General features: G+C 29.5%; 1 protein-coding gene across 2 annotated transcripts; it reads left to right on the top strand.

Annotated features, from left to right (window-relative positions):
• Positions 1–10,152: 10,152 nt before the first annotated feature.
• Positions 10,153–13,299, top strand: LOC7476362 (WUSCHEL-related homeobox 9). 2 transcript variants are annotated; one of them, XM_052452529.1, is made up of 5 exons: positions 10,153–10,511; positions 10,732–11,019; positions 11,398–12,111; positions 12,588–12,811; positions 13,143–13,299. In XM_052452529.1, the coding sequence occupies exons 2-5, from the start codon at positions 10,884–10,886 to the stop codon at positions 13,146–13,148; spliced, it is 1,080 nt and encodes a 359-aa protein (XP_052308489.1). In that variant the 5' UTR covers positions 10,153–10,511; positions 10,732–10,883; the 3' UTR covers positions 13,149–13,299. The 2 variants fall into 2 exon arrangements, with proteins under 2 accessions (XP_052308489.1, XP_024454266.1); XM_024598498.2 differs by having other exon boundaries at positions 11,398–12,186.
• Positions 13,300–15,068: the final 1,769 nt, after the last annotated feature.

Here is a 15,068-nt window from a genome sequence, read left to right as displayed (position 1 = left end):
AAAGGAGATAGTCATGGTTCTTAAAGCCGATACTTCTGACCTCTTAACTTTAGTATTTTATTTTGTAGTCAACCACGAATGAAGATCTAAAATCCAAATATGAAATTGAATGTCGGCAAGCAGTTTGTTTAACATCATGTGGTTTTGAAAAAATATTAAATTAAATTGGATATTATTTTTAAATGTTTTTTTATTAAAAAAAATATTAAATTGATATTTTTTAGCGTTGCTTGATGTTAAAAATAAAAAAATAAAAAGTATTTATTTTAATATATATTTTTTAAAATTATTTTATAAAATACAGTGCACCATAATTTTAAATACAGGTATTAATTAAATGGATCTTGATGAAAATAACCCTTGAAAACCTCGTCCCTCATATTCTCCAATGTATAACAAGAAAGTTTCATAATTGATTAAGTGGTCAAGGTCAACTCAATACATTATAATTAAAAGCATATTATAACAATTATTGAGGTGGTGGATTTACTGTTTATCATTTCATGAAATACTGTTCATTAGAATAGTATTTTGTACTTTTTTTTATCTTTTAATATTTTTATTAGATTTTAACTAAATTAGTAGTGAGAATAAGATTCCAATTTATAGTAAATGAGACTATTTTGTTTCCTTTTTTTTTTTAACTCTCTCTCTCTCTCTGTATATATATATATATCCGTATCAATAACCATCAATCTAAAAATTTAAATTATTATGTAAGTTCAAGAATATGATTAATTTTCTATTAACTACTTTCGAAAGCTAGTTTATCAGATCACAGTTGCGGGGTTTTGAATGAATTAATAAATGCTCAAACTCGTGAAGAACTCATCAAGATGAAGTAACAAAAATGATGGTAAGGTAATCCAAGCACTGAAATGGAAAAATTAGGCAATTAGCATATAAAATCAGAAAAATAACGATTTAACACAATAACAAAAAGGTAGTGAAATAACATATTTTTAAATGTGGTGGTTATGAAGCGCAACAACAATTAAATAATATTGTTTTGAACCGTGAAATCAATTAAATTCCATCAATTCTAGCAACAAATTTCCCTACTTTTAAATCTAATAAAAAAATATTTCTTATGAGATTTTTTATTTAGTTTGTTGATCTAATATTTAATTTAGTTAATATTTTAGAGAGTTAAGAATTTTTTTATTTTAACAAAACTTGAATAAAATTTTTCTTATATAGAAACTATACCCAAAATTTTATCCTGCTTAAAATAAGCCTGCACTAGTTGCTCTAGAAACGCAAATTAAAAAACATATATACATATAAAATGAATCTCAAATACTTAAATAATACAACATTTTAGTAATTGAAATCCCAAAATATAACAACATAACATGTTTATTTGTATAGGTCTATGTCGTTTACTAGATGATCTAGGCTCATCAATAGCACAATTGGATCCAGCTCCTACCATTGTCTGAGTGACTTCGTCCTCTACCACGATATCATAAAGAGATAACCTCTCTCCAAATATATCAAATCTAGTGAAACAAAGATTGAACCACCGGGACACATAAGTGTATTCTTTGTCAATATTACAAAGCAGAAATAAAACATCTCGACCCTCCCGTAACATGAAGCCAATTTAATATTAATAAAATATTAATATTAAATTAAAAGATCAATAAATAAAACCTAATATTTAACGTATATTAATTAAAAAAAGATCTGATTACTTATGATATTTTGAATTCGCTGTGCATGTTACTTGTATTACATGTATCTAGATAATGGAACATGTTAGAGATTCAGAGTAATGACTTGACTTGTGGTGCTCACGTACCAAATCAAATATTTCTTATTTGTAATCATATGATGCATTTCTGTAAATATCTCATCTTTGTATATACTCTTTATCTAATAAAGGCTGAGGGTGTTGGTTTGGAGAGAGAGGGAGGTTATTCTGTCTGTGTGTTATTTGATCTGGGAAGACATTTAAATTTCATAACATGTCATGCTTTATAAGTGTGACATGTTAATTTATCGCGCTTCTGAAACCCGACATATTTAAATGTTGGTTTTTTAAATTACAACAATTATCTTATCATGTTCTTTTAAAAATGTAATAACTATCTTATTATATTTATGAATAATAATATTTAGTAAATTTTGCTTTTTAGAAGCATTACAATGTAAAAAAGTGTTATTTTTTTTTTTTTTAAAAATGATGTTATTCCATCCAAAACTTTTAAATTCATTGATATATAAAAAATAAAAAAAGGTAAAAAATAAAAATCGAATAATCATTCCACAATTGTTTATGCACCAAAACCCCCCACAAGACAAAAGAGGGTACCTTCAGAGGGTTAATAATTTTCACCGTTTTCCTCCTGACTGATAGATAGGAACAGAAAAGAAAAAATGATTAGAAAGGAAAAGGTGACATGAAATTAGAAACAAAATCAATAAATATTACGTGTGTGCAGGAGAGCAGAAGATCCCCTTAGGACTGCAACGAAAGAGACTGAGGGTATGGCACAACTGCACCTATTTCACCATATTTAACAGTCGTACGCACGTTTGCTAAGGAAGTGAATTAGAGCAAAAGTGACGAAAACAACTATACCAGTACACAAGTAAAACTTCAGTTTCTTAAAGACCTTTGATGGGATCGTTTTCCACACTTTCTGCTCACTTCTTACCTGTCAGCCCCAAAACAAGATGATAGACAGAGATAGCAGATATTATTATTATTAGAGAGAGAGAGAGAGAGAGAGAGAGAGAGAAGAGGGACATGTGATGATCTATCTTCATTACATTGAATCCATACGGTCCCATGTTACTTGTGTCAGGTTTGGGGAGAAACTAAAAGAAACCACATTTCATTAAATTTACACCCACACACACACGAAATTGGGAGAAATTATGAGATTGATTCTTCTTCTTCTTCTTCTTCTTTTGTTGTGGGATTACATAGAGATCAAAAGGATCGTCGATTGATTTGAGGAGTGCAGGTAGAGTTTGCGTGCATGGATGGTTGGTAGCTTAATTTGTTTCTAGCTAGGTGCCTCCTATAATAAATTCAAAGTAGAATTTCATACGTTCCTTATTTTGGAGACAATGAACAGTTTAACATATTTACCGAAGGATGAATAATTTTAGTCTAATTACATTTTCTACATGTGTGTAATAACATCCATAAGAGTCCCTTGCCAATGTTACTGTACATATTCTCTTGTTCACTTTACAGCCTGAAATTCTTTAAGTTGACAATTCCACAAAAACCTATCAATCACCTCCTTCCTAATTTCCCTCGTCATTTATTTCTCATAATCACAATTGTTCATCCAGTATTTTGATCCAGTTCTAACAGATCGAAGTGTTACTTTAAAAAGAAAAGAAAGAAAGAAAGAAAGAAAAGATGGCGAAATATGGGATTTTATTGTAAACAGTATAGTTACCTTTACATGGAATTGAAGATGTAAAGGTAATTGAAAAGGCTAAATTAGAAATAACGAACTATCTATTGGTATTAGGATGCTATGAAATTGAATTAAAATTTAGATAGATAATTCTTGTAAAAAAAAAAAAAAGGTCTTTTTGGTTCAGTAATTAATTGTCTGTGTTCTTTTTTTTGTTTATTCGTTCTAGTTTAAAATTTCTATCACCAACTTTTACCCTATCTAGTCAGGCAATCCAAAAGTTTTTAACCAGTTACCCATTAAATAGTTTTCCTCAAAACACTAAGTAAGTCATTATTAACAAGCAAAATTTTGACTACCTAAACAAGGAAATTTACAGGTGAATAACCAAAAATATTGTATAATTATCCACACATATATTAATATTTTTAAAAATTGATTTAATTATAATTATTGAGATTTATGTGAAATTATTTGAAATAAATTAAATTTATTTAATAAACATTTAAAATAATTATAAATGATCTATTAAAGATTTTAAAAATATTAAAAATAAATTAAATAACACACATAAAAAGAAAATGATTGGTTGACCACATTTGGTAACTAAAAAGAATGATCTTGGAGTCATCAAGTTTCATTCAAAGAGGTCCATTAAGGTGTTTTGTAATTTTTTATTATATTAGAAAACATAGATCATGATTGAGAAAAAAAATTCCTTGGTTTGATTTTGTATGTTTTTTACCAATTTAGAGGTATTTTGAGTTGAGAGATTGATTTATTGACATAACAAGAATGTTTATTAGGTGTTTTTAGATGAAAATAGATTAAAAAATAAATTTTTGAATATAAAAAACCTCAATCTAATTTTCTAAACACCTCTTTAATGTTCAAAAAGCAATGCAAGAATACAACACGGCATTTGCTTTTATTTTTATTTTAGATAAAAGAAAAAAGTAATTCAATTTATAAATCAAAATAGAGTGATGTGATCCGACTTGGTTTGTTTATCAATTTAATCACTTTATTTAATTTGTTTTAGATAAAAAAATTTCTTTAATATTAAAAAACTCTTTGGCAACACTCTCACTTTTTTATATTAAAAATTTTAATTTTTTATCTGACACTCAAATAAATAAAATAGTATTTATATAATGCAGATGTACCTATTTATCAGATATATCAAGAAAATGAATTGGCCAGAACCCTAAGGGGTACTGGTCAGGTTTTGAGTTTGCTTTTCAATAATCATGAGTTAGAATCCCCTCAGGGTCACTGGAGGCTTATATAATCGTTAATTTTAGGACACATAAGATTAGTCGATGTACACATACTTAATTTAGTCTGGACACTCACTTTAATTAAAAAAAAATGAATTGCACTAAGATTTTATGAATAGAAGAAAAACTGTCATGTTGCTAAAAGTTTCTTAAGGCATCTCAAAGGGTACAAATGGAAAACAAAAACAAAAGATATTTTTTTTTAGCTTTTAACTTTTAATTTTACAGCTCCAAGAAAAAAACTATATTGGAGATTCAAAATAACATTTTTATTTTGGAAAGTCATTCTTATATATTGGATAAAAATGTTAAAAGTTTGTTTAATATATTTTTATACAGGTTTTTATTGGTGTTATATTAGTTAATTAAAATTAATAAATAGTTAATGCAAGAGGAAGGGGGAGGACAAAGAGGATTTGAATAATATAGAGAAGGGGAGGTGAGATGGCATGGCAAGCATCCAAGTTTGGTGTCGGAATGGTACCGACAGAGCCTCTTAATGAGTCTTTTGTTACCTGGGGAGTTGAGAAAGATTTTGGTTGCTTTAATGTACTCATCTCTTTCCCCGATCCAAAGAATAAGTTGGCAACAATTAATATCACTAATAAAGAATAAGTTTCAGCTGGTCAGAAGAGGTGACACCACCATGAATATGCATGCCTTGTCATATAAATATTAATTGCTAACTAGAAAATATAATTTTTTTTTAAATTTTTTTTAATATATTTTCAATTAAAAAATTATTTAAAAAATAACTATTATCATATTTTTAAATAAATTTTTTTTTTGGAATTGTTCCTTCCTCTAGTTTAACTTTTTAAATTTATCTTAGTAAACTCCATTTAAAATTCAAATCTATTATCAACTTCCTGTGTAGCAAATAATATTTTTTTCAATGCAAAATGCATGTCATCGATAGAAAAATATAAGGATTAAAATAAAATAAGTAATTGCATTTAAATAAGGGTGCCATTGAATCTTTTAAACAATTTCAAGGACTGAATTAAAAGATTGAAACCATCAACACCTGTTTATACCACCAAGGTTTCCACCCTCCATTACCGTTTAATTTTAGCCAACAAGTATTCCTAAAAAACCATGAAATCACTACCTTGAAAGCCCCTAAGCACCAATAAAATTTCAAAATCCATTTTGAAGTAAAATTAAATTGTATTTCTGAGATTTCAGATTCAAAATTTAAATTCAAATATCTCTCAAATCAGAAGATTTATTAAGCAATTATTTAGTCAGATTAGTCTTTCTTTCGCGCGCTCTCTCTCTCTCTCTCACTCGTTTTTTTCTTTTCATAATTTTTGTAATTTTCACTTATATATTTTAACTTCTTTTCTAATTCTTTTCTAATCACAAGTAAGTAAATCTAAGAGAAGGATTTGATTTAGAATTAATGGACGTAATTTTGAAATTTGAAGTTTAGGGACAAACTTTCTAATGACTTAAAATTCTGAAAAATTTCGACTCATTTTTTAAAATTGATAATAGATTCGTTAAAAGTATATATATTTATTTTATTAGTTTTTACATGTAAATGATAAGTATCAAGATAAATATTCAAGGTAAACAAGATATTTATTATTTTTATCCATTTATATTATATTCTTAAAATTAAAAATATACAATAATATAAAAAATAATAAATATCTTTTTACCATGAATATATATATAATTGGACCTGATAATGCATAAATGAAATGTGAAACACTTGCAAGATAAGCCAAAACATGCATCTCGATAAATATTGGTTTTTGTTGGAAATTGAAACAAATTTTATTGATCCCTTTCCATCACAATATTTATTTGTAAATTTCTTGAGAAATTTATGATCCTATTAATGAATACATTATTGGATTTCTCAAAACATATACACGCAACATAATTTAATCCTTATCTTTCGAGAATGGAATCCCAGAATTATATAGTCATATTTTTCTATTTTGAAAAGATATTTTATCTATCTTGAATCCCAACATTGTATCAACTCAGTATTGCGTCAAAATATTAAATTCAAGATTGGTTATGAGTCCTTTATTCTCTTTTGGTCTAATGTGTTGATATGATCAAATGTTTTGCATAACATTTTTTCTAGGCTCTACAAAGTTTTTGCTATTTAGAATGGTTTGGTTCACGAGATGGGACAATGGTTGAATGATCATTGGAGATGAAATTTAGTTTGGCATATGAACATCTTATCTTATGAAGAGCATTAATATCGTCAATTCCTCTCAATACTGGAGCCAATGATGATTCACCATGGAAAAGATGACAAAATCATATGACTATGTAATTCTGATGGAAACTTCTCAGTTAAGTCTTGTTGCACCCTAATTGATAGTACCTCTTATGCTAATGATAGAGTTTTTAAAGCTAACGTCTAGATTAAAGGGGTTTCTTCTAAAATTTCAGGTGTTCCTTTAGGTGGTAATATAGGAAAAAATTAGTACAAGAGCTTTTTTCCATTACCGGAATTTGTTCCATGCCACTCAAGCTTCATGTGTCTTTTGCAACTCAGATTTGAAAACTTCAAAGCACCTTTTTATATACTATAACTTTTCTAGGAGTGTTTGGATGAAAGTATTGGGTTATTGGGGTTTCTAATGCTGTTTACCAGGCATACTAGACTCGCTACTACTGTAGTGGTCCGGAATGGTGCAAGACGAGTTCCAAAGGTTAGCTTGGAGACTAATCTTCAGCAGTACCACTTGGGTATTTGGTTGTTGAGGAACAATATTATTTTTGAGGAGGGAACTATGAGCTCGTTTGATTGTTTTTTCACCATTCTTCATCGAGTTGCTATTTGGTTGCATGCTCTGAATTCAAGCTTCACTTATATAGGAAATAACCTCTTAAGACCTGCTGATAACATCAAATTATGGTGTACTAAGAAATCTTAGTTAGTCATTTTTTATTTCGTTTCTCCTTTTCTAGTTTCTTTGTTTTCTGCTATAGCAAACCAACATTAGTTTCTTTTTTCTTTTTTTTTTCTATATTCTCTTTATCTATTTTTCTAAGTCTATTTTTTTTTCTATTTGGTCATGTTCTTGTATATTGCTTCGGTTATTGACTTTATGACACTTTCAATATACTTTGAATGATTATCCATAAAAAACATATATGCAATAAAAATGATAAATTTAATTTTTTTTCAAGAGTTCCAAGGATCATGCTAGATAGATTTTAAGTTGTTTAGGGTTTATACGAAGATTACCTGAAGAACAGATGTTCTCTTTGGCTTTGAATAATTATTTCAAGGTTGTGTTGTCACAAATCACAAGTCGTCCAAGTATCCGGTCTCTAATGAAAATCCACATGATTTATTAGTGAGAAATCTCCTAAACCTTTTTAGAAGAGAGAGATTACTGTACTTTAGAGTGTTAGCTCTTTTATTTTGTATTTTAGATGTTTTTGTACTATACTTTTCTCACCTTATATTCTTAGGAAGAGACATAACATTCTATTTATAAAAAAACCTAAAAAACCCTATAAATGATAAAATATCAATTTTCTCCTTAAATAATATTACATATATTATTTTAGTCTAATTTTAGAAATTTATTCAATCAAGTCCTTACTTGATTGTTTCTAGGTCTAGAATTATAATACTCTGTATTAATTATATTATAGTCCTTAATTTCTAAAATTTATTTACAATTAAATCATACTTGATTAATCATTCCATTTTAATTTCTAACCAATGGTTCTTATGTGTGTGACTCATTAGTTTCCTAATAAGTTGGCTCACATATAAATCATAATTCTAAATAAAATAAAATTAAAAAAATTAAACAATTTAATTTATTACCAATAGTTGTTTGTTTGTTATCATTGATTAGGAGAACATGTAGTTAGGATCAAAATATCACTCTTTATATAAAATAACTTAGTGAACTCAAGTATAAAGATCACTTATACAACTTTCATGAGAGTCTCTCCATAGATATAGGTGATCTTTGTATATAAAATTCTCTTGCGGGTCAATTTAGTGTACATGTCATTTGACAAGCACCTGTATATTAGTTTCAGGTATCCTTGATACATCAGTTTATAAGAGTAACTGTTTTTTTTTCATAAAAGAAGGAACATAATATCCATCGGTCTAAACAACTTTAATTAATATCCAATTTAAATAGAACATTGACCATAAATATTTAAAAACAATGCTTTGATGCAATAAAATTTTCATAATTATAATAACTTTATAACTTCCTTTACAAACCATTTTTGTCAAATGAAATTTATTTTTATTCTAAAATTTTAATTAAACATTAGATTCATTAATCAAATATAAATAAATATTAAAGATAAAAAAACTTTTATTAATAATAAATATATTTTATATAAATAAAATCAATATTACATATGAATAGTTACAATGCATATTAACTAACATACATGTCTTTTGGGTTTTATGACAGTTTGTGATTTAACCAATCGGCAGTCATATTATGTTCCATGACAAAAGCTGATTTAATTATTTATTATGCAATGAGTTTGCAACCAATGGTTACGTCCAGACCAATTACAATATATATTGAAAATTATTTTTCACACTTGTAATTTTTTTTTCTTATAAGAATTTGGATCACCAATAGGTTAGTAAGTATTGGCGATTATTTTTAAAAATTATCTAAAAATATCAATTTCTATTTTTATTCTTTTTTTCTAAATATTTTTAAGAATCTCAATAATCTTCCCTACCTTTTAAAAATTATAATTTATTAGCTATTGATATTTGTGTTCGTGAACAATTCAGTGGCAAATTCCTTTTTAATCGTTTCAAGAATATTAATTTTCTCCTATTTCTTAAAATTTCAGAAAAGTTTAAATTTTCTCTACCTTTATTATCGAATTTAGGACCCGTTATCACCATAGAAAATCCCAACAAATATTAGCTTTTCCTCTATCTAGAATTTTTAGAGATAAAACATTTTGTTATATAATTCAAAGCGACGATGAAGATTAAGATATGGTTGAAGATGATGATGATATTATTATGATATGATTTAATTAGTAATAAAATTCACTTCTTCATGATTTTGGATTTAACCTTGTCTTTCCAAGATTAGCAACAATTTGTAAGTATTAGCCCCTGTCTTATCTCCTCCCAAAGGCTTCCTTCAAATTTTAATTTAAGCATATTTCAATTAACTGGGTTTTGAAGATCTGGAAGAACATATAAGAACTTCAACGAATTTTAAAAATTAAAATTATGCTTCATTAATAATAATTAATTGAATTTTAAGTAACGAAAAAAGAAAAAAGAAAGGCCCTCGAGTCAATCCAAAGCACACCTTACTTTGCCCAAAACAATTAAGTCGAACTAGCAATTACTGTACCACCACCGCTTTCCAATCAAACCCTAAATGTCAATAGCCATGCCACCACTTCTTGACTTTCAAACACAACACCACCCCCTCTACCCTATTTATTCCTGCAACAACCTCTTCCATTAGAATAATCCCTCACTTATTATCCTCCTCCCTTCCTCTCTCACCACCATTAATAACCTGCAAGCAAACCAAAGTGATGAAGCAAGAGAATCCACTCCATAGAAATCTGAGTTGAGAAAATAATTATACTACTAGTGCATGTAGGAAGAAAGAGACAAACCGATCAGAACTACCCATTTCTCTAGAGTCACTAAAACTCTCTCTCACTTCATAACTTTATTTTTCTTTTTATTAAGACCTAGCTTCTGCATGTGTCAACTCTGATGAAGATTCCAATTTAGCACACAGCTTGTATTCTTTTCCTTATCTTCTTTACCTCTTGTCCGGGGGAATTGGCTTCTACTTCGAGTAGAGTAGAAGTATTTCAGTTTTAACGCAAAACTGTAAGTTAGGGATGGGACTGTACTTTCTCTATTTATTTTCTTCTCCTTTCTTGTCACAGGCGATTCCTGTTGCGTGGTTTTGTCTATTTTATAAACTTCTTTCACATTATAATAAGTTCTTATATATATATATATATATATAAAATCTGGTTGTTCTTATATTTTTCGTTGGGAGATGGAAAGAACTGTTTATTAATTGAGGAAAAAAAAATGAACGCAGGGTTAGGTGAAGAGGCTATAAGAAGGGATGTTGTGTTTGCCTAGAGTATCCAGCAGCACCACAAGCTAAAGCAACGAAAGGGCTTCTATGATATCTTCTTGCGTCTCTTTTGGTTGCGTTTAACTTCATAAGTTCTTGGCTGTTTTGTCATCATGGCTTCATCAAACAAACACTGGCCAAGTATGTTTAAGTCCAAACCTTGCAACCCTCACGACCACCAATGGCAGCATGACATCAATCCTTCATCTATCATATCAACTGGTTGCCACAGAACCCCTTACACATCAGGTAATAATCACCAAAATCCGCAATTATAGATTATTCATCTTTTAATCCAGTTTTATCCTTTTTCATAATTTTGTACAATGATATATAGTCACTTTCATATATGCTTTTAACTCCTAAACAAAGGCTATGCTTTCTAGCCCGCCACAAACTTCATCACCCATGAATTTGTCATTATCTATATAAATGTATTCTTCATTATCCTTTCATTTAGTACTTTGCAAGTGATATTATTTGTTGACAATAATTAATTGAATGATTTATTATGAACAGTACATAAACCCAACCTTAGAAGGCTTTCATTTAAAACACCCAATATAGCTGGTGTTTTTTTAGGGCCTCTAATGGATTCTGAATGTCTAAACCATGTTTTGCAAACAGTTCCTGGATGTGACGAGAGAAGTCCGGAACCAAAGCCAAGATGGAACCCAAAACCTGATCAAATTCGCATATTGGAGGCAATCTTCAATTCTGGAATGGTAAATCCACCAAGGGATGAGATAAGGAAGATCAGAGTTCAATTACAAGAGTATGGACAAGTTGGGGATGCCAATGTCTTTTACTGGTTCCAAAACAGAAAATCAAGAAGCAAACACAGGCTGAGAAACCTTCAAAACTCAAAACAACATAGCTCACAACAACAAAAAATTACCTCTCCAACTACCAAACCAGTGACTGCCAATCTCGCAGCTCCATCCTCTTCATCCTCCTCCTCAGAGAAATCCTCTCCAAAAGGGTCTAAAAGGACCCTCTCTTTGAGTTCTCCCACTTTTATTGATGCTTCCAACTCACCAACCAGTTCGGTTAACAAGACTTACTTTCAAGCACATAATGAATTTGTGCCTGAACCCTTTTTCTTTCACTCTCAACAGACTGGAGGAGGGGGGACTGGGGCTTTTGCTCAAGGCTTTTGCTTCTCTGAGCTATCAAATATGGTTCATGTTCAAGATCACACTGTTGGGCCTTGCAGTAGGCTCTTGCTTAGTGAGATAATGAATTCTAGTGCTTCAAAGAAAGTAAATCATGAAGAGAGAAACCTAAAGATGCAACCGCAGCTTTGTTACACTCCTGTCTCCCCAGTGACTGGTAGCATAGGTCTCGCTCCTCCTCTTACTCCTTCAACTGACACTAGCACTTTTGCTTTTCAAACTACTATTAATCAAATTCAAGGTAACATATCTTGTCTAGTTTCAAAATTTTGCGTAATGCCCTACTTGCCAGCAAGTGATGAAAGCATGTGTTTGAAATGTAATGGTACAAAGATTCTTCTGTGATGAATTGACAAAAACTCACCAACTAGGGCACAATTAGGGTGTTTGAGAATATATATTTACACGTTTTTACGCACTAAATTCACCCAAAAACTCATGAAATTGATTGATGTACAGGTCTTTCAGTTATTGAACGAAAGAGAAGAAAATATATATGCTATATAGGACACAAAGAGGGGAGATTTGTCTTTTGGATCCCCAATTTGTGCCTGTTGTCTAAGATTGACGTGTGCATGGCTTGATCGACCATGGCCTTAACTTTGACATTCCTTTTGAAAGAAATGATTCTGTTCTTGGCAGGTTTAGGGCAGTCCAGTGGCACTACAATGTTGACGGTGTTTATCAATGACGTTGCTTTTGAAGTAACCATGGGGCCCTTCAATGTGAGAGAGGCTTTTGGTGATGATGTCTTGTTGATTCAATCCTCAGGTCAGCCTGTTCTCACCAATGAGTGCGGTGTCACCCTTCAGTCACTGCAGCATGGTGCTTTCTACTATTTGGTACCCTTTTCCATGAGCGAACATGTGAGTTTTATTGACTCCTCTTCCTTATCTTCGTTTTTTTTCCCCTTCTATTTATGAAACCATTTTTTATGCATTTGATGATTTAGATTCTTAAGAAGAATGGAAAGTGATCAATCTATTGGTTGACCAACATTTTTTTAAGCAATTGGCATTGGGGTTTGAATACAGAAAAAAGTGCAATACAGCATGAAATCTTAGAATGTGTGAGCCAGTTAGTCTACACACACAAACTGAGCGATTTACGTTAAGAGACTTTTATTTCCTGTGTGAGAACAGTGAAGGTTTTGTTTACTAAAAGGATTATTAATGAATTTTTTTTCTTGGATTGCAGATATAAAAGTGTGGACGCTGACGACATGGGCATTTCTAGCTGTGGTTCCGTGCATGTCTTCGTTTCTAATTCCCTCTTTCTTAGGGTTTTAAATTAGGTTTTCAGCTGCTACAATAATTTTTTTTTTTTTTTTATGGATCTAGGATAACATAAGAAGTTGTGGACCAAATGTATTTTGTGGCTTATTCAAGTAAAATATATAAGTATGGAATATGCATATCTTATTATCTTTTTATTTTTATTTTTTATAATAGTTGATTTTATTAAAAACATGGCTATTTAAAATAAAAAACTTATATTGAGATATAAAAAAAACAAAACAAATTAAAAATAACATTAGCAATTTCTATGTTGGTTTGTCTAAAATTTAATATTATCTGTATTCATTAAAAAATCGATAAAGTGCATATATGTTTATCTATTTTATAGCCTATAACCAACCCCTAGTGGAATATAGCTAAAGGTAAATGAGATCATGTGCGGATAATGCTGAACTGATATCATTCCCATACTTTCTGCCAGCTTTTAGGTAACTTGTTTCTGAAGGAATCTGTTATCTGGTCTTGGATCATTTATGTGATTTTCACTTCAAATTATGTTCGGCTGTCACCTTGTAGTTAGCCTCACGAATTGTCAATTGGCTTGTTACCATATGATTTCAATTGACTCGTTGGGAACGGAGCTCGGGAGAAATTCCAGGGAGTACATTATTATTTAGTCCCTCTAGTTTTGAGAAACAAATTAATTAGTCCTATTTATTTTCAAAAACTAATTATTTCATCACTTGTGTCTATTTTATGTTATTTTCTAATTTATTTCGTTTTTATTTAAGCAAATTGAAACAAATAAATAGATATCATGAGAAAAGAAGAATTTTTTTGAATAAAATAATAATAAATTAAGGGTGGTCAACATTAGTTAAGGGATTAAAAACTTAGTTTTTTAAAACAAAATTAGATTATTTAATTCATTTCTCAAAACTTGAAAGACTAATATATAATTTACTCAAATTTTAGGGAGATTTGAATTGTGTAAACTAAAGTGAACGTGGAGGGTAAGAATTCTTGAATCCACACGTAAGAAAGAATAATCCAAAAAAATAAAATCAGATTATGATACAAAACCCAACATAATTATTATCTAAATCAAGATACCGAAGTTATTGGAAAAAAAATCAAACCCTATGACCATATTAAATCACAAGCTAGAAGAATGCCATAAAGATATTTTATCTTTGATAAGTTTAAAAGAAGTTCAATGAAAAATAAAAAATATGAGCGACCTCACGATTATGAAATAATCCAAACTCTTTTTAAAAAAACATAAATATAAGTTAAATAATTCTATTTATAATAGGTAAAAACATCATAAATAATACTGAAAAAATAACAAAAAAATTCTAAATAAAATAGAAAAAATAATCATACACCAACTAGAAAACTAATGAAACTCATATATAGGTAATGCTTTTAGGCTTTATCACAAGACTTTCTTGACGTATGATTGCTACAAAATTCTAACTCTATAGAAAACAAGGCATCTGGAATCGTCTAGTAAAATTTAAACTCAATCCAATGGTCAGATTTATAATTATACTTGTTAGTGTAAAACTATGTATTAGAAAGAATAAGCCTAAAACCGATCTAAATGTCTTTGAATAATAAGGATTGTTGCTGCGTAAGGAATCTATGCAAAATAAAAATGATTGCCTAATTGATCTTCTTGTAAAGTAAAGATCCTTGCAAAATAAGGATTCCATATGTAATGAAATCCTTGCATTGTAAAAATTCACAAATCATATGAAAAACAATCCTTTTTTGACTTTTCTTATTTGCTAGCACATTTGAAACCTGACTCTAAACATGTCGTTCTCTCTCATATGAATGATTTAATGAGCCTATTATACATGGATGAAAAGTTTGAGTC

This window comes from Populus trichocarpa, chromosome 4 (assembly GCF_000002775.5).
Source record: "Populus trichocarpa isolate Nisqually-1 chromosome 4, P.trichocarpa_v4.1, whole genome shotgun sequence".
NCBI lineage: Eukaryota > Viridiplantae > Streptophyta > Magnoliopsida > Malpighiales > Salicaceae > Populus > Populus trichocarpa.
Note: the sequence above shows the minus strand (reverse complement) of the source record. Positions and strands in the feature narration are given on the sequence as shown.